General features: G+C 43.2%; 1 protein-coding gene across 2 annotated transcripts in view; it reads left to right on the top strand.

The window, feature by feature from the left end:
• CSRP2BP (CSRP2 binding protein) overlaps positions 1–14,939 on the top strand; it is a 39,570-nt gene extending 24,631 nt beyond the window's left edge. The window contains exons 7-10 of one of the 2 annotated variants that reach the window (XM_008585219.1): positions 8,330–8,466; positions 9,422–9,597; positions 11,155–11,345; positions 14,193–14,939. In XM_008585219.1, the coding sequence (XP_008583441.1) occupies positions 8,330–8,466; positions 9,422–9,597; positions 11,155–11,345; positions 14,193–14,366 (678 nt within the window). In that variant the 3' untranslated portion in view covers positions 14,367–14,939. Of the gene's footprint in view, positions 1–8,329; positions 8,467–9,421; positions 9,598–9,846; positions 10,629–11,154; positions 11,346–14,192 lie in introns of those variants that run through there. The other variant, XM_008585221.1, reaches the window with a different exon arrangement.
• The last annotated feature ends 8,726 nt before the right edge of the window (positions 14,940–23,665 follow it).

Below are 23,665 nucleotides of genomic sequence, written 5' to 3'. Positions count from 1 at the left end.
CATTTCTAGCTTTTGATTTAAAGTGAGTGTGTGACTCTTCCTTTCACTTGGACACTTAGAGGCCATTGTAGGGTTATTAACTGACCAAATTTCAATACTGTCGTGTCTCAGGGAATAGGCAGGCCTAAAGAGAAGGGAGAGAGACAGGGAAGGGCCGATTGGTGGAGCAGTCAGAACACACACAGTGTTTAAGTTTGCAGTCTTATATTGGTGCTGTTTGTGGTGCTCCAAAACAATTACCATAGTGATATCAAAGATCACTGATCACAGAGCACAGCAGCTATAATAATAAAAAAGTTTGAAGTAGTATGAGAATTACCAAAATGTGACACAGAGACACAAACTGAGCACATGCTGTTGGAAAAGTGGGGCTGATAGACAGACTTGCTCCACGCAGGGTTGCCCCAAATTTTCAGCTTGTGCAAAGTGCAATAAAGCAAAGCACGATAAACCAAGGTATGCCTTATGTGAAATTTTAAGCTATCATTTAATAACTGATTTGATTTCTAATCAAATTGTGTTGTAGTCACAGAAAATAGTCTATATGATGTTGATTCTTTACCAGAAGGAAAGTTATACATTCTATTTTTATTCTTTTTATCAGTCCTAAATTAAGACATTTATTTTTCTGTATTAATTTTTACATATTATTGTGTGGTCATTCCCCCAACCAAAAAAGTACCCTTGTATACTCTTATTTGTCTTTTTGCTTCTGGGTTGCTGTCATTTATTTATTTATTTATTTATTTTTTGTCTTTCTCTTTGAGACCAGCCGCACCGCGCTCAGCCAGTGAGCGGTGACCGGCCATCCCCATATAGGATCCAAACCCGCGGCGGGAGCGCTGCTGCGCTCCCAGCACCGCACTCTCCCGAGTGCGCCACGGGCTCGGCCCGTTGCTGTCATTTAAATGACAGTAAATGTTACTAAATTGTTGCTCTTACTTCCCATTGTTTCTTCCTAGGTTTATTTCTTGCTGGACTATTTTCTCTCCCTTTAAAATAAGGCCTTTTTGAGGTTAATTTTGAAAACATGTATGCCTAAGAATGTCTTCATTTCACACTTGCATTTAAATAATAGCATAGCCGCATATAAAATTGTGATTTCTTTCTTTGATATTTTGAAATTACAACTCTGGGCCGGCCCAGTGGCGCAGTGGAGAGTGCGCCGCCTGGGAGTGCGGCGGCGCTCCCGCCGAGGGTTCGGATCCCATGTGGAGACCGGTTCCCGCTCACTGGCTGAGCGTGGTGTGGGCGCAACACCGAGGGTTGCGATACCGTTACCGGTCAGTAAAAAAGACAAAAAGGAAAAAAAAAAAAAAAGAAATTACAACTCCATTATCATCTTATATATAGTGTTACTCCTCAGAGCCCCAATATCAATCTTATTCTTGTCTATTTGTAGGTGTCCTCCTTTTTTATTCTCCCATGTCTTGGAAGTTTTCAAAATGTTCTCTTTAGTTTTGACCTTTAGTAACATACGTGCATTTTAAGTGCTCTTGCTCTTATTTATCTTGCTTGACAACTCTGTTCTTTCAATCCGAGGTCTTATATACTTCTCAGGATTTACTCTGCTTGGTCTTCTCTGAGCTTCCTGGATCTTTGGTTTGGTGTCTGATATTAATTTTGAGAAATTCTTTATTATTGCTTCTCATATTTCTTCTCTTTCACTCTCCTTCTGTTATTCCCTTTATGCAATTGTTGTGCTATTTGTAGTCATCCTGCAGTTCTTGGATATTCTGTTCCATTCCAGGGGTTTTTTTTTGTCTTTTTTCTCTTTGCCTTTCAGTTTTGGAAGTTTTTATTGCATATCCTCATGCTTAGAGAGTCTTTCCTCAGCTGTGATTAGTCTACTTTGAGCCCGTCAAGGGCATCCTTCATTTCTCTTGCTGTGTTTTTGATCTCTTAGCATTTCTTTTTGATTCTTTCTTAAAATTTCCATCTCTTTGTTTAAATTATTCATTTTTTCTTGCATGTTGTATCTTTTGTCCATTTAGAGCTCTTAACATATTAATCATAGTTGCTTTAAATTCCCAATCCGTTAATCCCAACACCCCTGCCATATCTGAGTCTTGTTCTGATGTTTGTTCTGTTTCTTCAAATTGTTTTTTGCTTTTAGTATGCCTTGTAATTTTTTGTTGAAAGCCAAACCTGATTCACTGAGTAAGAGGCACTGTGGTAAATAGGCCTTTGGGAATGCAGCAGTGAATTGTGGGGGAGTGGAAGCCCTCTGTTTTCCTGTGAGTAGGTCTTAGCCTTTTGGTGAGCCTATGCATCTGAGCTGTGAACTTCACAAGTGCCTGTCAGTTCGTCTCCCCAGTTAGATGGGACAGGATGGCTTGAGGGGACTGGAATTGGGTATTTCCCTTCCTCCAGGTCAGTTAGGCTCTGATAAAACCCCAATAGGTTAGGCTCTCGTAGAATAGTTTCTCCTGAGGGTAGGTGTTGTTGAGAACAGAAGGCTGTGTTGTATTTCCAAATGCTTCCTTTTCCCCTTCTTCTGGAATCATAAGGGGATTTTTTTTTATCTTCACTATGAGAACCTGGTCCAGTTCCTGGAGGTAAACTTACAGAAGTGTGGGGTCCCTCTAAGGCTGGGCCCTTGGAGTTTTTAATCTCTCTGACTAGTCCACACTGAGCTTCCAGTCTTTAATTATGGTTCAGGTTTTTCTACCCCAGTACTGGTTCCCACAGAGGTTTCTTCTCCAGTATGTTGTGATTCTCTGTGTCTCTCCAGTTTGGGGGGCAACTGTTTGCCCTTTCACCTCACTTCTCTGTAAGAGTTGTTGATTTTTCAGTTTGTTCAGCTTTTTGCTTGTTAGGATGGAGTGATGACTTCTAAGCTCCTTGCACTGCAGACTGGAAACCAGAAGTCCTCTCACATGCCTCTTTAATTTGGGAAGTTCCTTATCATTGCTTTTTTTTTTTTTGTCCTTTTTGAGACCAGCCGCACCACGCTCAGCCAGTGAGCGCACCGGTCATCCCTATATAGGATCTGAACCCGCGGCGGGAACGCTGCTGCGCTCCCAGCACTGCACTCTCCCGAGTGCACCACAGGCTTGGCCCATCATTGCTTTTAAAAATATTTTCCTCCTTTATTTTTTTCCTCCTCTACTGGACTCTTAATATGGACGTTGACACAATTATTACTCCTTTATTTCTTCCTTTGCTTTTTTGAAGAAATCCCTGATCTGTTTCTAACATAATCCATTTAGTGCTTTATTTCAGTGATCATGTATTTAATATCTGGTAATTAATACAGATGTTTCATAACTGTGCATTCCTGTTTCCAGGCTTCTCTGTTACGTTGTAGCCTATTTATTATGTTTTTTCTTTTGTAACAACTTTTTTGGGATACAATTCATGTATCATATTATTCACCCGTTTGAAGTATACAATTCGGTGGTTTCTATATAATTCATAGAGTTGAGCTATGATCAAGTTTAGATCATTTCATAACTCCAGAAAGAAACCCTGAGCCCTTTAGCTGTTAATGCCCAAACTCTACCCCTACCCACTCCTCACCCCCATTAATCTACTTTATCCTTTTATACACTTACCTATTTTGGACATTGCACGTAAATAGAATCATATGTGGCCTTTTGTGACTACCTTCTTTCACTTAGCATGATGTTTTCAAGATTCGTCCATGTGTGTAGCATATATTAGTACTTCATTTCTTTTTATGGCTTAATAATCTGTTATATGGATATACCACATTTTGTTTATCCATTCTTCAGTTGATGGATACTTGGGTTGTTTCTACCTTTTGACTATTATGAATAATGCTGCTATGAACATTTGTGTACAAGTTTTCGTCTGGATGTATGTTTTCATTTCTCTGGGTATATATCTAGTAGTAGAATAGCTGGGTCAAAGGGTAATTCTATGTTTAACTTTTTAAAGTAATGCCAGACTGTCTTCCAAAGTGGCTGTACCATTTTACATTCCCACTAGCAGTGTGTGAAGGTCCTGATTTCTCCACACATCCTTACTAGTACTTGTTATTATCTGTCTTTTTTATTATAGCGATCATAGTGAATGTGAAGTGGCATCTCATTGTAGTTTTGATTTGCATTGCCCCAATGACTGTTTATTGTGCTTTTTAAAAATTCTTGCCTGTTTGGTAAACTCATTTTGCCTTTTCCAGTATAGTTTAGTTTGTTATCCTTCTTTTGTTTTCTTGTACTCCTTCTTTTCTTTCTTTTTTTTTTCCTTTTTGTCTTTTTTACTGACCGGTAATGGGATCGCAACCCCCGGTGTCACGCCTGTACCGGGGACCGGCAACGGGATCGCAACCCTCGGTGTCACGCCTGTACCGGGGACCGGCAACGGGATCGCAACCCTCGGTGTCACGCCTGTACCGGGGACCGGCAACGGGATCGCAACCCTCGGTGTCACGCCTGTACCGGGGACCGGCAACGGGATCGCAACCCTCGGTGTCACGCCTGTACCGGGGACCGGCAACGGGATCGCAACCCTCGGTGTCACGCCTGTACCGGGGACCGGCAACGGGATCGCAACCCTCGGTGTCACGCCTGTACCGGGGACCGGCAACGGGATCGCAACCCTCGGTGTCACGCCTGTACCGGGGACCGGCAACGGGATCGCAACCCTCGGTGTCACGCCTGTACCGGGGACCGGCAACGGGATCGCAACCCTCGGTGTCACGCCTGTACCGGGGACCGGCAACGGGATCGCAACCCTCGGTGTTGCGCCCGCACCGCGCTCAGCCAGTGAGCGGGAACCGGTCTCTACATGGGATCCGACCCCTTGGCGGGAGCGCCACCACGCTCCCAAGCGGCGCACTCTCCAGTGCGCCACCAGGCCGGCCCGTACTCCTTATTTTCATGTCTTGATTTGTTTTCCCTGTGAGCTCATATTCACTTAGTCTTTTCACCTATTTTTGCTGGTAGCATGGACCTATGGGGAGAGGAAAAGCCTTGTTCTTGCTTGTGACCCTCTCAGCAAGTTCAGTCAAATGGGAGGTTCTGGGCTAACCCCTTCTCATCCTCATGCTTTTCTGCAATCAGGCAACCTCACCTCTCATGGGACCTCCCAGGACCTCTGGGGTGGGTGCTGCTTTTTACCTTCTTTTGCTGTGACTGGCTGGGATTATGGAATGTGCAGGGGCTGTCCAGATGGTGTCAGCCCTCCACAGCACTGCTCTGACATTACCCTCCACCTGACACTTGACCAGCAAAGTTGATGGGCAGGGATCTACCCAGAGAAGTGCTTGGGAGAGGAGATGGCATAACCAGACAGCCCCGTACCCCCATCTGTGTCACCTCCCTGGGCTTTCTCCCAGGTTGGGTTTGGGAAGGGACCCAGCAGCCCATCTAGCTCACCATTTTGTTTGGAACTAAAAGTTTGAAGAAACTCATTTACATTTTCCACAGTTAACTTTGGAATTCTTTTTCCCCACCACTATGTCATTCTGCAAACATAAGTTGAGTGCTTAATATGTGCCAGCACTATTCTAGCTGGGGATACTACAGTGGATTAAGACAGAGAAGGTCCCTGCCCTATGGATCTGACGTCCTTGAGCAGGGAGTTGACAGTAAGCAAACCCAGTCACTTCATCCAAGGTGAGTGCTGTGGTGGAGTGCAGAAGTAGAGGGCGGGGAGTTAAAGAAGGCCTGTCTTTTTTTTTTTTTTTTTAAAGATGACCGGTAAGGGGATCTTAACCCTTGACTTGGTGCTGTCAGCACCACGCTCACCCAGTGAGCAAACCGGCCATCCCTATATGGGATCCGAACCCATGGCCTTGGTGTTATCAGCACCGCACTCTCCCGAGTGAGCCACGGGCCGGCCCTTAAAGAAGGCCTGTCTGTGAAGGTAATACTTGAACTAAGTTGTGATTCACATGGAGGAACAAGACCAAAGAAGGTTCAGGACTGAAGAAGGTTCGGTGTCCAAGGCCCAGGCTCAGGCCCTATGGCAGGAGTAAGGTTGGTGTATGTGGGTGGAACATAGTGATGGTGGAGGAACGGGGTGGGGTGGGAGATAAGGCCACCGGGATAACAGGCCAGATCCCGCAGGATCCTACAGCTCACAGATGAGGAATTTGAATTATATCCTGATCCTACAGTGGAAAGCCACTTACGAATTTTGATTAACGGAAGTGAATTTATGTTTTTAAGAGAAGAATCTGGCTTCTGTGTGGAGAGTGGATGATATGGGGTAAGAGTGGCAGCCAAGAGACCAATAGGAGGCAGGGGTAGAGGTCCAGGCAGAGATGAGGGTGGTTTGCAGTGGGGTGAAAGCAGTGAAAATGCAAAGAAGTTGGGAGTCTGTGTAACATCACTGGAGTTCCACAGAACTCACCTGAAGACATTAACCAGATGCTGAGAATATTGTGTGGGCTAGTAGTTCAGTGGTGGTGTTTCAGTTATCCGTTGCTGCGTTACAGACCACCCCAAAACTTCGTGGTTTACAGCAAGAACTTTAATATTTCTTCTGATTCTGTGGATTGACTGGGTTCAACTGGGTTGTTCTTGTACTCCATGTGCTGAAGGCTGGAGTCACTCATGTGGCTTCATTCCCCTGGGAACTGGGTTGGGACTGCAATGACCAGCATAGCCTCTTATCCTCCAGGGCCCGTCTCCATTTTACTGGTCTAGTTGGGACAGCATGGCAGCTGAACTCCAACAGGAGAAAGTGGAAGCTACCAGTCGTCTCTTAAGACCGCGGCATGGAAGTCCCAGAACATTACTTCTGCCACTTTCTGAAATGGTCAAAGCTACTCACAAGGCACACTCAGATTCAGGGGGAGGGGAAATTAGCTCTGCCTTTTGAAAGGAGGAGCCACTTATACCTACAGGGATGGGAGGAGTGGTTAGTGGCCGTATTTGGAAACTGTTTACCACAGCTCTGAATTTTACTTTGAAACTTACTTTCAGACTTGGAAGAATTTCAGAGTTGGCCTTTGACAAGTTTGGTGTCCAGTTTATAAAGGAAGGAATCTTATTTGGAAACTGTTTACCACAGCTCTGAATTTTACTTTGAAACTTACTTTCAGACTTGGAAGAATTTCAGAGTTGGCCTTTGACAAGTTTGGTGTCCAGTTTATAAAGGAAGGAATCTTTCTCTTCTTTCAACAAAGTTATTTTCTAGGATAAGAGCAAAGTAACTACAAAAACAACTCAGGTCTCTAAACTTCATCCAACCCTTGGCAAACCACTTTATAAATGTGCCTTTTAATCTCCCATCTGAGCTCTTTGCTATAAAAACCCTAATTGTACATGCTCTGTTACTACATGACTGAGGGCCCTGGAGCAGCAAGTCATTGAAGAACGGCACATCTCCAGTCTAGCTCTTGGAGTTCAAAAGAAAATGTGTGAAATTCACCAGTTCTGTTAGGGTACCCAGCTAAGGACAAGGCCACATCCTCCTCGAACCTCTGGTAGAGCCTCTCTGCTGTTGAGACTTGTTTTAGGGATGATAATCTACATCACTTCCATTTTGTCAGATTTACTCATTAGAAAAGAGACATTTCAAAAATCCATATACACAGGAAGCACCCCAGGCTCTCCCCAGCTGGGCGGGAAGGGGGCCAAGGGCCTTGGTCATGCCCCCCCAGCACACACAGTCAGCCCAGTGATGGCCACCAAGCCCCAGCAATAAGGGCCGTGGGCTCCCAAAATGAGTGGTGGGGGGTGAGGGCTTTTGCCATACCCACCTGACATTTGCACCCAGCCTGGCAATGACCAAGCCCCTGCTGGAAGCCCCCTGCTCTCCCTTGTGGGAATGAGAGGGGTACCACAGACCTCAGTCCTGCCCCTCCTCCTCCTCCCTTCTTCCATCCCATTTCCTTCCCCCTTTCCCTTCTCCCCTTCCCTTCCAACTGCTCTTCAACAACATCATAGAATGTAAAAAAAAAAAAAAAAGAATTAAAAAAAAATTCATATACAGGCACAGTAATAACAGGCCTCCATGGCTCCTTGGATAACAGAGTGGACATATAATGTGACCTAGTATATGTTACCTACTTGATACTGGAGCTGGTTAATATTTGGTGAATGGGTTGAAGGCATGATACAGACGAAACGAAGCCTAGAGAAGCTGTAAATCCAGTGTTCGGTCCGGCATTTCACTCACTTAAAGCCTTGGAAGGCTTTAAATAACTTTAAGTAGCTTTAAATAACTTAAACATTTTAAGAATTATTTTGATTTTAAACTATTACAACTGGGGTTAGTTTTTCATGTCTAGTTTTAGGTAAAGGGGCAAAACCTACCTTCTGATACAAAAGTATCATAAGTACATATGTTGTAAATTAACCAGTCCTCTGAGTAATTTTATTTTTATATAATCAATGTTTCTTTCTCATAGACTGCCTTGCCATCTAGGAAAGGATTTCGGCACCAGACCACCAAGTTTCTGTATCGTTTGGTGGGATCAGAAGATATGGCTGTGGACCAAAGTATTGTCAGCCCTTACACTTCTCGGATCTTGAAACCTTACATCAGGTACTTGGAGAAGAGGTGTGATGTCAAGTGTGTCATGAGGGATGATGTTTGTGGTTTCTGCACCCCACTCTCCTACTGGAGATAATAAAGACCAAAAACTGTGAGCAGGCATTGGCAAGCACTGAGTTCTGGGCTGCATGTCCAATTTCATTCTTTGCTTTTTTCAGCTATACTTTTTTGCAGAAAAGATGGTCCTTTGAAAGAAACATAAAAATCAGGGCCTAATTAACTTAGATTTCTTTGTGGTTATCATAATCATTGTTTTATTTTAAATATTACAGTTTTCTGTATTTACTAATCTGTGAAATGAAAAAATGGGGAAAACACCTCAATCAAGCCTATATCTGGACTGGATGTTGGGACAGTTTCTAATAATGAGTCTCCTTGTCCAGGGAGTGCAATGGAAGCGGAGCTTGCTAGAGAGGCCCCTAGCAGCGTGTAGCACTGTGATTGAGAGAACACACTGTCTTTGTTGTGCCACAGTCGCCCTGACCCTCCTCACCCAGCACTGTGTTCCTGGGCAAACACATTGAAAGGCTGTGTGTGAGCCTGCTGTGGTCTCATATTGTCTCGGGTGTTCCCCAGCTGCCCAGCAAAGTTGGACATTCCTTCCTCTGACCTCCAGTAGCACTGGAGATGCATCCCTGTGTCCGAGGACTCCTTGGGGTGTACCCAGATACCATCTCTGTTGCCCCACCACTTTGTTCATTAAGCTCACCAGCTCCTAGTACAGTCCCTGGTGGGTACATGGGTTTGGCTTGATGAATGTTAATAGAGTGAATTTTAGATTTCAGACCAGTAAAGTAGTATATCTGTAGTCAAGCTAGCTACCATACAAATAAGTGCAAATTAGTTTAAACTTTCAGATCAAAGAGTGTATGTGAGTCAAATAGCTAGGAATAGTACTGGGTATATTTCTTGACTTTCATTTTTTTAATTTTCTGTGGTACTGGAGGCGTGATTATGAAACAAAGCCACCCAAGCTACAGCTCCTGTCCCAGATTCGTTCCCACCTGCATAGGAGTGACCCTCACTGGACGCCCGAGCCTGATGCACCTCTTGATTACTGCTACGTCCGGCCAAATCACATCCCAACGATCAACTCTATATGTCAGGAGTTTTTCTGGCCTGGTATGTTTCCCCTCCCAAACCAGGCAAATTAATTTTCTGTATAGTTCACTCTAGTAATTTTTAAAATTAGTGTATGTCACATGACCCAAAGACCTTCACTCATACGATTTCATTTGGTTTGCCTCTACTAACATTGAAATATTAAAATATAAATATCTCTTGCTTTTCTAAGATTAGGAAGCAGCCAGCAATTAATGTAATAAACAGTATTTTTGTTTGTTTCTCTTCCCTGTTTGTGTCTGCTTCCAGAATAAAAGATTCATCCTATTTTGCTTCTACATTTGTTTAGATACCAGGTAATGTCTATTAAAGATACACAGACTGGTAGATTGGGTGTGTTTTTGGACACTTTTATTTTTAGCTTAATAATTCTTTATGCTTTGTTTATTTAGCTGTTCCTTAGACAGTGTTAGTACAGCCAGAAGGTGTTTTTAAAAAGCCAAACACCTTGAGCACAGACTTTGAGAATAAGAATAAATCCAATAGTTATCGTTTTATCAGCCTTAACAAAATTGTGTCTGAAGACCAAAACCATCAGTTAAAGGAACACATTGTAGTTGCTAAATATAAACATGTTTTTTGTAGACCTGCTTTACCACGCTGCTCTGAAACCTAAAGGAAAGAACTAATACATGTCTTCCAGATGTTAGATTTGATTAAATTAGAGCGCGTCACCTCTATTGTCTGATAATCATGTAATAGTGCATGTGGTGGCAGAGTTGTACTCATTCCTTTGAGAGTGATTTTGGGGTCAAAAATAACATTCTGGGAGCATCTACTACCTGCTGTTAAGCTAGGTGCCTTCCAGGCACTATACATGGAGTCATTTCTTATTTTATTTCTTTGTGAAAGGTATCGTTCATACAAAAGAGCTTATAGATTGTATATGTGTGAGGTACAGAGTATGACATGAACATGTCTGAGATTTTTACCCCAACTCTGTCTGTGAGGTCTGGGTGTGTTCCTCATCTTACACGCTGTAGAAACTGAAGCCCACACGTGGTAGAGAAGACCGGGTCCAAAGCAAGCTGTGTTCAGTTGGAACCTGTGTACTCTCTGCTATCCGCCCTATCCCGCCTATCTTCTTTTAACGTATGTACTTAGAAAAAGACTATGTTAATTTCAATATTTCCTAAAATTCATTTTTATTATGATCTGAATGTGTGGTATCTATGGTAATATTTTTGCCTCCAATTTTTTTTTTTTTTCCTTCCCTTTTTTGTCTTTTTTCGTGACCAGTAACGGTATCGCAACCCTTGGTGTCGCGCCTGTACCGCGACTGGCAATGGGATCGCAACCCTCGGTGTCGCGCCCGCACCGCGCTCAACCAGTGAGCGGGAACCGGTCTCCACATGGGATCCGAACCCTCGGCAGGAGCGCCGCGCGCTCCCAAGCGCCACACTCTACCAAGTGCACCACCGGGCCGGCCCATTTGCCTCCAATTTTTTCTTTTATTTTTAGAATACAGGTGTAGCTCTAAGTACAGACTGAACAGTTTAGTGTTCATTAATTTCATGAGGCACACGATTTGAATCTCTGATTGTTTCTTTTCTTTAGGCATTGACCTATCTGAGTGCCTGCAGTATCCAGACTTCAGTGTCGTTGTCCTTTATAAAAAAGTCATCATTGCTTTTGGCTTCATGGTTCCTGATGTGAAATACAACGAAGCTTACATTTCATTTCTGTTTGTTCATCCTGAGTGGAGAAGAGCTGGGATTGCAACTTTTATGATCTATCATCTGATTCAGGTAAATTGTCTGTTTGCAATTTACCATCTTGCCTCTGGGCTCCCCTGAAAGACGGGGAGGAGGAATGAAACCGAGCTAGTCCTTCCCAGCATGGCCCAGTGGAATGGGTTGCCTTGGAAAGCAAGTGACAGAAAGCCAGTAATCACCATTCATTAGGTTATTAAGGCACACAGACAAAAATCTCCAACCCTCTAAAATAAGGTTATTGTTCAGACCCAGGTTTCAAAGAAAAAGTTTGTGAACATGTGTGGTAAATAAAACGAGAAAATACCAAGACTGAGACCTTAAAGCACATGTATTGTTCATATTAGTAACTCCTACTGCTCTTAGAGTCATCACCATCACACCTTTGACAAGTGGGAGTAAAACTAACTATGATTTTTTATTTTCTTAAGTTTTTGTAAACATTTTAGCACAACTGTACTAATAAGTAGTACATATTCTATTATTCCTCATTATTCTTAATTTTATTGTCACTGTTTAAGCTGGTATGAACCTTCTAAGACTTGATTCTTTTTTTTTTTTTTTTCCTTTTTGTCTTTTTTCGTGTCTGGCAACGGATCGCAACCCTCAGTGTCGCGCCCGTACCGGACCAGGACTGGCAACGGGATCGCAACCCTCGGTGTTGCTCCCACACCTCGCTCAGCCAGTGAGCGGGAACCGGTCTGTATGTGGGATCTGAACCCTCGGCGGGAGCGCCACCACACTCCCAAGCGGTGCACTGTAGCAGTGCGCCACCGGGCCGGCCCTAAGACTTGATTCTAATATTGAGTTATAATTCATCCTTGGATATTTCCATATCTTCTTTGACGAAAATATACTACGTATTTATATACTAACATCAAAAAAATGCAAAGATTCAGGGCCGGCCTGTGGCTTACTCGGGAGAGTGCGGTGCTGCTAACACCAAAGCCACGGGTTCGGATCCTATATAGGGATGGCTGGTTAGATCAATGGCTGAGCGTGGTGCTGACAGCACCAAGTCAAGGGTTAAGATCCCCTTACCAGTCATCTTTAAAAAAAAAAAAAGCAAAGATTTTTTGGGTACTTTTATTTAGAAACCATTTGGTATGGAGGATTGTGCCTTATGCGGGCAAGGTTCCTTTAAAGAGAGGGTAGAGATCATAAAATGTTTTTTCTCCAGTTTTATGGAACTTGCTCAAGAATTCCCTGGGAATTGGCAGGAACCTTGAAGACCATCTTCCTAGAAACTTCTTTCTTCTGTCCTCAGGCAGTGACTGTGCATATCACTCACTGGGCACTCACATGTGCCTCCTTGTGGTGGTGTTTTCACCTGAGATTGGCTCAGTTTTTTCTGCCACATCCCTGTTTCTTTTTTATTTTAATTTTTATTTTTTTTTGTCTTTTATCTTTTTCCGTGTCTGGCAACGGATCGCAACCCTCAGTGTTGCCCCCGTACCAGACCGGGGACCGGCAACGGGATTGCAACCCTCGGTGTTGCTCCCGCGCCTCGCTCAGCCAGTGAGCGGGAACCGGTCTGTATGTGGGATCCGAACCCTCGGGCGGGAGCGCCGCCGTGCTTCCCAAGCGGCGCACTTATCCAGTGCGCCACCGGGCCGGCCCCACATCCCTGTTTCTATGCCTTACCCCATCCACAGAATTAATCTCTACTCTGTGTTCATCTTTTTATCCTAGCAAAGTGCTTACAGGACTTTGTGCTGTTCCTGTTGCTGGTGGTAAGAGCCTGAGGACAGGACAGGAATGATATTTTAATGTGCGGTGTGTGTGTGTGTCCTTGGTGCCTAACATAAGGCCTGGCACAGAGTCAGTCCTTGCTGAGTGTACGAGTATGCTGGGTAGATGGATACTTTGTCTGGGTGCCTTGATGCTCATTTGGCCCTCAGTGATGGCCATGGTCTAAAGAACAGTAACATCACCCTGCAAAATTTGCTTTATGTAATCACAACACACTCTTGTCCTTGGTATACTAGAAGTGCTCTTCTGTCCTAAAAATGCCTTTGGATACACAGTGTGAGTTAAGTAGAGAAAAGAAGGTACCTGTTAGATCACTTCAACAGAGACATTCTTAAATAGAGGCTTCGGGGAACCATGGGTTATATATCTCAAGGACTCTATCAACTTCGGTATTTCAGTGCTATCCTCATTTAAAGCAAGTTCTTAATTCATATCATTTTTGGTGTACCTTATTCTGTGTAGCTGATTAAAGAATCTAAGGACTTGACTTGTGTTGATAGAATGATTATTAGTCTTTTTCCCAGAGATTTGACCAATGCTAAATATAGAAATCTCAGTCCTGAAAAGCTAATTCTGTCAGTTTTGGAAGGATAGAAGGTGTACTTCAGGATTCAGAAGGTCTGTGTAAGGTCCTCAGACTTTATTATTAAATTCTTAATATCTGTGCATATAATATAGCAACTTTTCTAGCAGGTCTGAGAAGGGAATTGTTAAAGTTTTGGGTGTGAGAACTAGATAACAGTTAAAAAGCAGAATTTGTCTTGTTTTCTATTTATTTAAGGTTGTCATAGTGTTGGGTATTGATATGTTTGACATATTTAAATGTAGTTAGATTATAAATGAAATAGTAACATTGACAGTAGAATATCCTCGTTGGCCCTTTGCTTCAAAGGAAAGGAGAAAAAAAACACCCAGAATGCCATCAGTTTCATTAAACTTGAGAATGTTTTGATCAGCAGCAAAATGTCGTCTGGTTTCCAGCTGTTGCTAGGTGTTGCAGTGTCTCCGCTTCAGTCCCCGGTTTCTCTGGTTTCCGTAACTACCTACCTACACTTAGAAGAGTTTCTTCACCTCCTCATTTTCCCTCAGGCCTTTTCATTTTCACCTTGTACTTTTCCACTCTTTTGGCAGACCTGCATGGGCAAGGATGTAACCCTTCACGTCTCAGCAAGCAACCCCGCTATGCTTCTGTACCAGAAGTTTGGATTCAAGACTGAAGAATATGTTTTAGATTTTTATGATAAATATTACCCGTTGGAGAGTACGGAATGTAAACATGCGTTCTTTCTGAGGCTCCGGCGCTGATGTTCTTGGAGCACGTGTACGCTGTTAAAGATGGGTCTTCATGGAGATTCTACAGGCCGTTACCATTTCATGGTGGGGTCTCATCTTCTCTGCAATTAGACGTTCTTTTCAGTCCTCTCAACTGAGGTGAGAAAAGCAGTGGGCAGTGAAACACAGAGAGAGCAACCCTCAGCAGAGTCCCTCTCCAGTCCGTTCTGGAGAGGCCTTCAGCCAGCATCTTGGACTCCACAGTAAACTAAAATTGAATGAAATGATGCCACTGTCCTCCTTCCACCTGACAGTTTGTAAAAGAGCATCTAAATTGACATTCTTAGGGAGAGAGAACCTGTCTGTCCTAATTTGAAGGGTGAGAAATGTGATTATTATTAAAGATTCACACAGTGCCCAAGAGGCACTATCCTGTCCTGGGGTGATGAGCGTTATGACATGATTACATAAAGGGATTCCAATTCTGTTCCAGCCGTTGATGTGTTGTTATTGAATCCAGGAGGACTTCCAGGATGCTGAAGTTCTGTTGCCTCTCTTGCTGACTTTGGTTGCAGTGAGTAAAAATAAACTAAATGTTTGTGTCTATATGTTGCTTTACCAGTTATACCTGTTAGCATCTCCCTGCAGGGATTTTGGCCTGGGAACAGAGATTTCATTCTCCCTGTGGCCTGTGAAGTTGGTTTGGGTTTGGAGCAGTTGAAAAGCCTGCCATCTAGATTGCCTTCCCTGGCCCTGCTCGTGGCAGGACACCTGTGCACAGAAATAGAGGTGTGGGGGTGCAAGTAGAGCTGGCCGTGGATATGACCTGTATTGTCTGCAGGACGAGGCTGTTTGGTGTGTTTGTGGGTGTTGGAGATGAACTGCCAGTCAGGTTTTTTTGGATCCAGTATGAGCATTTCCAAAAATATCAGATGTTCTCAAGTAAAAATCTTTCCTAGTAATAACCCACGGCTGGAGCTTCAGTCTAGTCAGTTTGTTTTCAAGCTCTCTTTAATTAAGAGAGCAGTGGCTCTTAACTTTTGGGGACATAGATCACTTTGAAAATCCGAAAGAAGTTGAACACTCTCTAGAAGACTGTCGTGCACATTTAAAATTTTGCATCAAGGATTTGTGGACCTCAAGTTGTGAACCTCTGTTCTAGAGGCTGTACATGCAGCCAGCTTGAATCCCTTTGTTCAAGAGCGAATGTGTCAGGCTTCAACATTAAGACCATCTGGAAGTTGTCCTGTTACCTAGGGACAGTGTAGGCTCCATTTCATTTGTGTGAGGCACTTGAAAGTGGCACTGTCTCATTTCTTTCTATTTCTTTTCCTCCCTCCCTCCCATCCTCCCAAGAGTTTCCTACAGAGTTTTTGTTGACAAAATGGACTGCAACCCATGAACTAAAATTGAGGAAGCGATATTTTCCATACTTGGAAACCAACTTGTGACTATTACATGTGAACATCAAGTCCTTGTCACAAAGGGTGGCTCAGTGATTGTCTCCCTAACTTTAAGGAGCTGGGGAAAGCTGTGATTGCTTTAATTGACTCTGTTTTGTGTTTTTTAATTATGAAAAACTTCAGTCATACACAAAGTCATAGACTGATGCAACAAAACCACACCACCCATATTCAACAGTTATCAAGATTTTGCAACATTTGCTTCATTTATCATTTTGTTTCTTTGCTAAAGCATTTTACAGTAAATCCCAGATATCATATAATTTTACCACTTCTTTGATCAGTATTTCTAAAAATAGGTATTTTCTTACATACTCAATGTAAGAAATGTCTATTATCACTCCTCTAACAAAATGAACACATTTTTGGAATTATTTAATAGTCATTTGTAGTCACACCATTCAGATTATCTCAGAAATGCCTGTATAGTTGGTGTGTTTGGATCAGTGGCCAGACGGGGTCCACATGAGGGACTGCTCATCCTGTCTCTGCAGTCTGTTCACCTGGAGTAGTCTCCTGCCCTTTTATTCCCCTGCCACTGATTTGTCACAGAAACCCAATTGGTTGCCTTGTGGAGTGACCCACGTTATCGGTTTCTGCTGCATCCTTGTGGTATCCTTCATGGGTGGGACTGACTGGACAAGGTGAGAGATGACCTGTCCTTGTCTCTTTAGCAGGAGGCCTGGAGGGAGCTGACTTTACCTGCCCCACCCCAGTCCCTGCTTGGGTGTTGGGGCAGGGCTGTTTCCTAAGGGTGTGCTTGGCAGCCCAACACGTGGGGCAGCTGCTGGTCTCGACCTGCCTTCCTCTCCAGCCTTTCCCATGGGCTAGCACTGTAGTAAACCGTTAACTCGTCCTCTTTTTTTTTTTTGTCTTTTGTCTTTTTCCGTGTCCGGCAACGGATCGCAACCCTCAGTGTTGCCCCCGTACCGGACCGGGGACCGGCAACGGGATCGCAACCCTCGGCGTTGCTCCCGCGCCTCGCTCAGCCAGTGAGCGGGAACCGGTCCGTATGTGGGATCCGAACCCTCGGACGGGAGCGCCGCCGCGCCTCCCAAGCGGCACACTATCCAGTGCGCCACCGGGCCGGCCCAACTCGTCCTCTTAACAGTGATGCCAGGGTTGGGGGCTGACACGTGGAAGGACATTCCCAAATTACCATGTTTTGGTGGATTTGCAGTCATAATTTACTTGGAAATTTTAAAATTCCAAGTAGGGAGGGGTTGGAGGTGCACCACGAGGTGTGAATCCCCTCAGCCCTGCGGCAGCTGGAGCCCCTAGGTGTTTGTCCCCAGTGGGTGCAGACGGTGGTGGGCTACCATTGTGATGTCCCTGAACCTGGAGTTGGAAAGACATGCTCAGTAGCCACTGTTACATAGTATTTCCATCATACAGATGTAATAGATGGAAATAACCTTGAGAGCACAGATAATAGTAACAAGTAGTAAAATAATTAGCATGTGGTGAGTTTTGAGTTGGAAAGACATGCTTTATTACCTTTATTTTTAGTATTATTATACATTTATATAGTTTAGGTTTTAACAATGGCTCACAAAATCCCTGGAGATCTAATCATCAGCTCCTGCAGGCAGTTGTCTCAGGCCCTCACAGAGTGGGGTCTGGCAGCTCACATGGTGGTCCCCACGCAGCATACAGTGCACAGCTTCTAGCACTTGCTGAGTCCTGCCCGCAGTGTCTGAGCCCAGGCAGTGATGGGGCTACCTGCTGAGGAGCTCCTGTGCTGCCAGTGGCGGTGGGCTGGGAAGGTCAGCGTGGCTCCTGAGGCCCTGGTCACTGCCTAATACACATTAGATACATTGGTCTGGTTGTGGCTGTCATGGCCTCCAAGCTGGCTGCAGGGAGACCACTCTGCTGTGGCACACATTTTACGGCTTAGAACCTGTCACTTGAAGATACGTGACTCGAAAAAAATTCTTTTAGATTCAAATTCCATTCACATTTTCTCAATTATTAACATCACATTTGTCCATGCTGAGGGAGAAAAGATGGACTGCTAGACTCTATAATTTCAACTCTTACAAATTTTCAAGTTTAAAAAAAAGGGATGATTAAATACCACCATTTGTGAATGTTTCTCATTGGTGACAGTCAAGAAATAGAAGAGAGAATTAGTAAAAGCTCTTGATCAGGAATTGTACATAACCATTTCAAGCATAATATCTGATATTTTTAAAAGTATGTTCATGAAAGCCGCGTCAAGTTCCTTACCAAAACTTTTAAAGAAATTTTATCTGAAAATGGTATATAAATTCAGTATTTAGTACATTGCATTACTTCATCTTTCTTCTACTAATGTAAAAGTGATTTTCTTCACTAAGCCCCAGGATGGCGCACTGCTGGGCCACCTCTGCCATCCGGTCATTCTGATGGTTCTGAGAAGGACATTCTCAGAACCTCAGCCAGCCGGGCAAGGCTGATGATTAGAGGGTAACGCCAAGGCTCAGCTGCAGCTGCAGAGAATGTTCTGTGCTCTCCATGGCTTATGGCAGTTGTAAACTACTTGTTTTTGACATATCTGTGTTTAACAATGGAAGCAACTCGATCAAAGTTCTATTACAGAATTTTGAAACCACTAAAGTTTAATGTCAGAAAAAAATTGTATTTAAGGAACTATGTGTGGGCCGGCCCGGTGGCGCACTGGAGAGTGCGCCGCTTGGGAGCACGGTGGCGCTCCTGCCGAGGGTTCAGATCCCATGTGGAGACCGGTTCCCGCTCACTGGCTGAGCGTGGTGCGGGTGCAACACCGAGGGTTACGATCCCGTTGCCGGTCCCCGGTACGGGCGCGACACCGAGGGTTGCGATCCCGTTACCAGTCAGTTAAAAAAAAAAAAAAAAGGAACTATGTGAAAGACTGTGCTGATGCCTCCCCACATTCTGTTTCATTTGGGAAATGGAACTCCTTTATTTGATAAAATGTTAGCGTGTATCTGTGCCTGCGTTGGCTCTTCTGTGCATGGGCAGGTGCTGCTGTCTCTATTAGCCAGATTTGGGACTCCTTGGGAGCCCAGGCTGCTGCATGCTGCTCTTTCCCTCCCCAGCACTTGGCCCAGGGTTTGGTACGTAGAGACACTTGCAGTGATGGCTTGCCTCCAGAGAACTGGTCCTCTGGACACCTTACCACCTTCCTCCCCTTCTCAGAGAGCTAAGCCAGGACTTCCTGGCCCTACCCTGCAAGGACCGCAGCAGAAAGGAAGAGGCCAGCAATAAACCAGCAAGAACTCATGTCCCTTAAGTTTCAGTTGTTAAGAATGACAGGTATGTCACATTCTACTCCTTGAGTATATCTGTTTGTCTTAATATTAAAATAATGGATTTTTTCATTCCAAGGCTTTAGGTAAAGTTCACACTTTTAGGAGGATGCGCAGTTGGAGCATATGGTTTTGGCCACAAGCCCTCAGGGAGAGAGAGAGTGTGTTTGTGTGTGTGTGTGTGTGCACGCGTGCATGTGCTTGAGTGTGAGTGTGTGTGTGTGTGTGTGTGTGTGTGTGTTTACCACAGATCTGAAATCTCATTCTTTTCCTCTTAACGAGTACTCAAGGGGTTCAAGACAGACCTATCTTCACTTTGAATGACACTTTATGATTCATCTCATTTTAAGGAAGAGGATTTCAAGATAAAGATAAGTGGCATTTGAAAAGAAAACATACTACTAGTATGTTCACTTTTGGCCAAAATGTCTGGTATTCCAGTTAAACTGAATATGGCTCAAGGCTAAATTAAATAAAAAGCTGTGTCCGATGAGAGGCATTAGGCTCCAAGTAGGAAGAAAAGCAAAGGCCTGATCTCAGAGGTTCTTGGAAAAACAAGAATTGGTGGCAACCTGGGTCCCTCGTGCTTAAAACTGAAGCCGCGGCCTTGTGCCTCTGACTAGCCCCTTGCCGCTGAGGAGCAGGCACCACTCTGCACTTCCAGAGCCAGTGCTAGGCTGGGTTCCATGGAAACAGCAGAGTCCATAAGGCATTAAGCAGACACACGTCAGGTGCTAAAAAAGCTCTGTTGAAGTATAATTTGCATACTATAAAATTCACCAATTTGAAGTGTACAATTCAGTGATTGATAGTAAACTTTTCTATAGAGTTGTGCCATCCTCATCTATCCAGTTTTAGAACATACGGCCAAAAAGATCCCCGATGCTCATGTGCAGTCACTCCCACCCACAGCCCCAGACAGCTGTTTGCTGTCTCTACAGATTCTCCTCTTCTGGACATTTCATATCAAATGACTCTTCTGCTTTACCTCAAGTTGGCTTCTGTTACCAGCTACCAAAGAGGCTTATCTAACCCAGCAGAGCCAATCACTGTAGATATTTTGATGTATATCTTCCAAGGCTTTTTGTTTTATGTACATAGACATGTTCTTGCATATACTAATTCTTTCATATACTCATTTGTAAAATGAAATGTGATCATATTGTCTATCTTGTTCTATAAGATGTACAATGTTTTTCTTTTTTTCTTTAATCACAAACAGCATTCCAAGTTATCAAAAGTTGGATGATGTGGTCCACATTTTTTTTCTTGCGTGTGGATGTTCACATGCATGAATCTAGACACTGACCTTACACCCTTCATAAAAATTAACTCAAAATGGACCACAGACCTAAATGTAAAATGCAAAACTACAGAAACCCTGGAAGATAATACAGGAGAAAATTTAAATTACCTTAGATATGGTGATGGCTTTTTAGATACAGCACCACGGGCATGATTCATGAAAGAAATGATAAGCTGGACTTCATTAAAACTAAAAACTTCTGCTCTATGAAAGATGTTGTCAAGAAAATGAGAAGGCAAGCCACAGACTGTGAAGATATATCTGCAAACTACATATCTGATAAAGGACTGTTATTCAAAATATACAAAGAACTCTTAAAAACTCAACAATAAGAAAATGAACAATTCGATTAAAAAGTAACCAAACACCTTAACAAAAATCTCACCAAAGAAGATAGATATAAGCAAAAAAAAAACATATGAAAAGATGTTCAACATCATATGTCATTAAGGAATTGCAAATTGAAACAATGAGATACCACTGCACACCTACTACAATAGTCAAAATCCAGAACACTCGCAGCACTAAATGCTGGCAAGAATGTGGAACAGCAACTCTCATTCATTGCTGGAGGGAATGCAAAATGACACAGCCACTTTGGAAGATGGTTCCACATTTTCTTAGAAAACTAAACTTACTTTTAGGCTGGCCCGTGGCTCACTCGGGAGAGTGTGGTGTTAATAACACAGAGGCCACGGGTTCGGATCCTACATAGGGATGGCCGGTTGGCTCACTGGGTGAGCGTGGTGCTCACACCACCAAGCCAAGGGTTAAAATTCCCTTATTGGTCATCTTTAAAAAAGAAAAAGAAAACTAAACTTACTTTTACCATATGATTCAGCAATCGTCCTCCTTTTTAAGTACCCTAAATGAGCTGAAAACATGTCCACACAAAATCCTGCACACTTATGTTTATAACAGTTTTATTCAAAATTCCAAAACTTGGAAGCAACCAAGACATCCTTTGGTAGGTGAACGGATAGATAAACTGTGGTGTATCCAGAACTGGGTATTATTGAATACTGAAAAAAATGAGCTATCAAGCCATGAAAAGACATGGAGGAAACTTAAACACATGTCACTAAGTGAAAGAAGCCAGTCCGAAAATCCTACATACTGTATGATTCCAACTATATGACATTCTGGAAAAAGCAAAAAAAATAAAAGACCAAAAATAAAAAGATCAGTGGTTACCAGGGGTTGGAGAGGGAGGGATGAATAGGCGAAGCAAAGCGGATTTTTAGGGCAGTGAAAATACTCTATATGATACTATAATGGTGGATACATGTCATTATACGTTTGTCCAAACCCATAGGGTATGCAACACTAAGTGTGAACCCTAATGTAAATTATGGGTGATAATGGTGCGTCAACGTTCATCGGTTGTAACAAAGTACTCCTCTGGTGGGGGATGTTGATAATGGGAAGACTGTGCATGTGTGGGGGCTGCGGGTGTATGGGAAATCTGTGCTTCTGCTCAGTTTCATTGTAAACCTAAAATTGCTCTAAAAAATAAAATCTGTTTTCAAAAAAAATACTAACAAGGGTCAGCCCGTGGCTCACTTGGGAGAGCGTGGTGCTGACAACACCAAGTCAAGGGTTAAGATCCACTTACTGGTCATCTTTTAAAAAAAAACAAAAAACTAAGAATCCAATTTAAAAATAAGCAAACATTTCAATAGACAGCTCTCAAAAAAAGATATACAGATGGCCAATTAATACATGAAAAGATGCTCAGCGTCATTATTATGAAAATGCAAATCATACTTTATACTTACTAGGATGGCTGTAATAAAACAGACGTAAGTATTGGTGAGGCTCTGCAGAAACTGGAACTCTTACACATTGCTGGTGGGAATGTAAAATGGTGCGACCACATGGGAAAGCAGTTTGGCAGTTTTGTTAATGTTAAACATCAAATTACCTAATGGTACAGTATCTCCTCTCCTAGGTATCTATTCAGGAGAAGTGAAAACATATGTCCATACAAAGACTTGTACATAAATGTTAATAGCAGCATTAGTCACAATAGCATCTAAATGGGAACAACCCGAATGTCCATCAAATGATGAATAGATGAACGAACGTGACATATCCATAAAATAGAATACTACCCAGCACTAAAAAAGAATGAAGTACTGATAAATGCTGCAACATGGATGAACCATAATGCATCTAGACCTCTCAAAACACTGTGCTCAGTGAAAGAAGCCGAACACCAAAGAACACGTCATTGTGATTCCTTTTATGTAAAATGTCCCGAAAAGGTAAGTCTACAGATATAGAAAGTAGATTAGTGATTACCTAGTGTGAAGGCAGGAATGGGGAGTGACTGTAAAGTGGTACAAGTTTTCTTTTTGGAAATGTTCTACGTGAGGATTGTGGTGATAGGTGCACAACTTTGTAAATATGCAAAGAATCATTGAATTGTATACTTAAAATGGGTAAATTCTATGGTATGTGTATACAACAATAAAGCTGTTAAAATGAACAGGAGAAGACGACGAGGAAAAGAAGCTGGAGAAGAAGAAAAAAGACACCGCAAGCCCTTTTTGTTCCAGTCCCTTCCCCTTGTTGTGCTTTCTAGCTCAGGTAGCCACAGCGCTCACTAGTCAATGCACTGACCAAACGAAAAACTTCAGCCATCATTTACTCCATCCCTATTCCTCCTGGCCAAGGAGCAAGTTCTGACACTCAGCCTCCTAAATATTTCATGACTTTGACTCCCTACTATAGTTTGAATGTTTGTGTCCCCTCAAAAATCAGAGGCTGGAACCTTATCCCCAATACAATGGTATGAAGAGGTGAGGCCTTCAGGAGGTGGTTAGATGATGACGGCAGAGCCCTCATGAATGGGATCAGTGCCCTTTAAAAAGAGGCCCACGGGAGCTTGTTCGCCCTGACACCCTGGGAGAACTCAACTAGAAGGCACCGTCTGTGAACCAGAGAGCCAGACCTCACGAGACGCCACGTCTGCTGGAGCCTTGATCTTGGACGTTCAGCCTCCAGAACTCTGAGCAATAAATTTCTGTTGTTTCTAAGCCTCCCAGTCCGTAGTAGTTTTAACAGAGTAGCCCGACGGGACCGGGATGCCCTCTTCCTACCGCTCTCCTTGGAAGCTCTTGTCGGGGTCACTTCAGCTTATCCTCCTGCTTTCCGTCCAGCTTCATCCTGCTGCCGTGGGGCTGTTCTTCTTTAAAAAAAAAAAAAAAAAAAAAAAAAAATTCATTTTTTTTTAAAAAAAATAAAAAAAATTTTTTACTTTTTAAAATTTCTTTTTTTTTTTTCAGTTTT

This window comes from Galeopterus variegatus, unplaced genomic scaffold, assembly GCF_000696425.1.
Source record: "Galeopterus variegatus unplaced genomic scaffold, G_variegatus-3.0.2 Scaffold3499, whole genome shotgun sequence".
Classification (NCBI taxonomy): Eukaryota; Metazoa; Chordata; class Mammalia; order Dermoptera; family Cynocephalidae; genus Galeopterus; species Galeopterus variegatus.
This window is presented reverse-complemented; position numbering and strand designations above follow the sequence as displayed.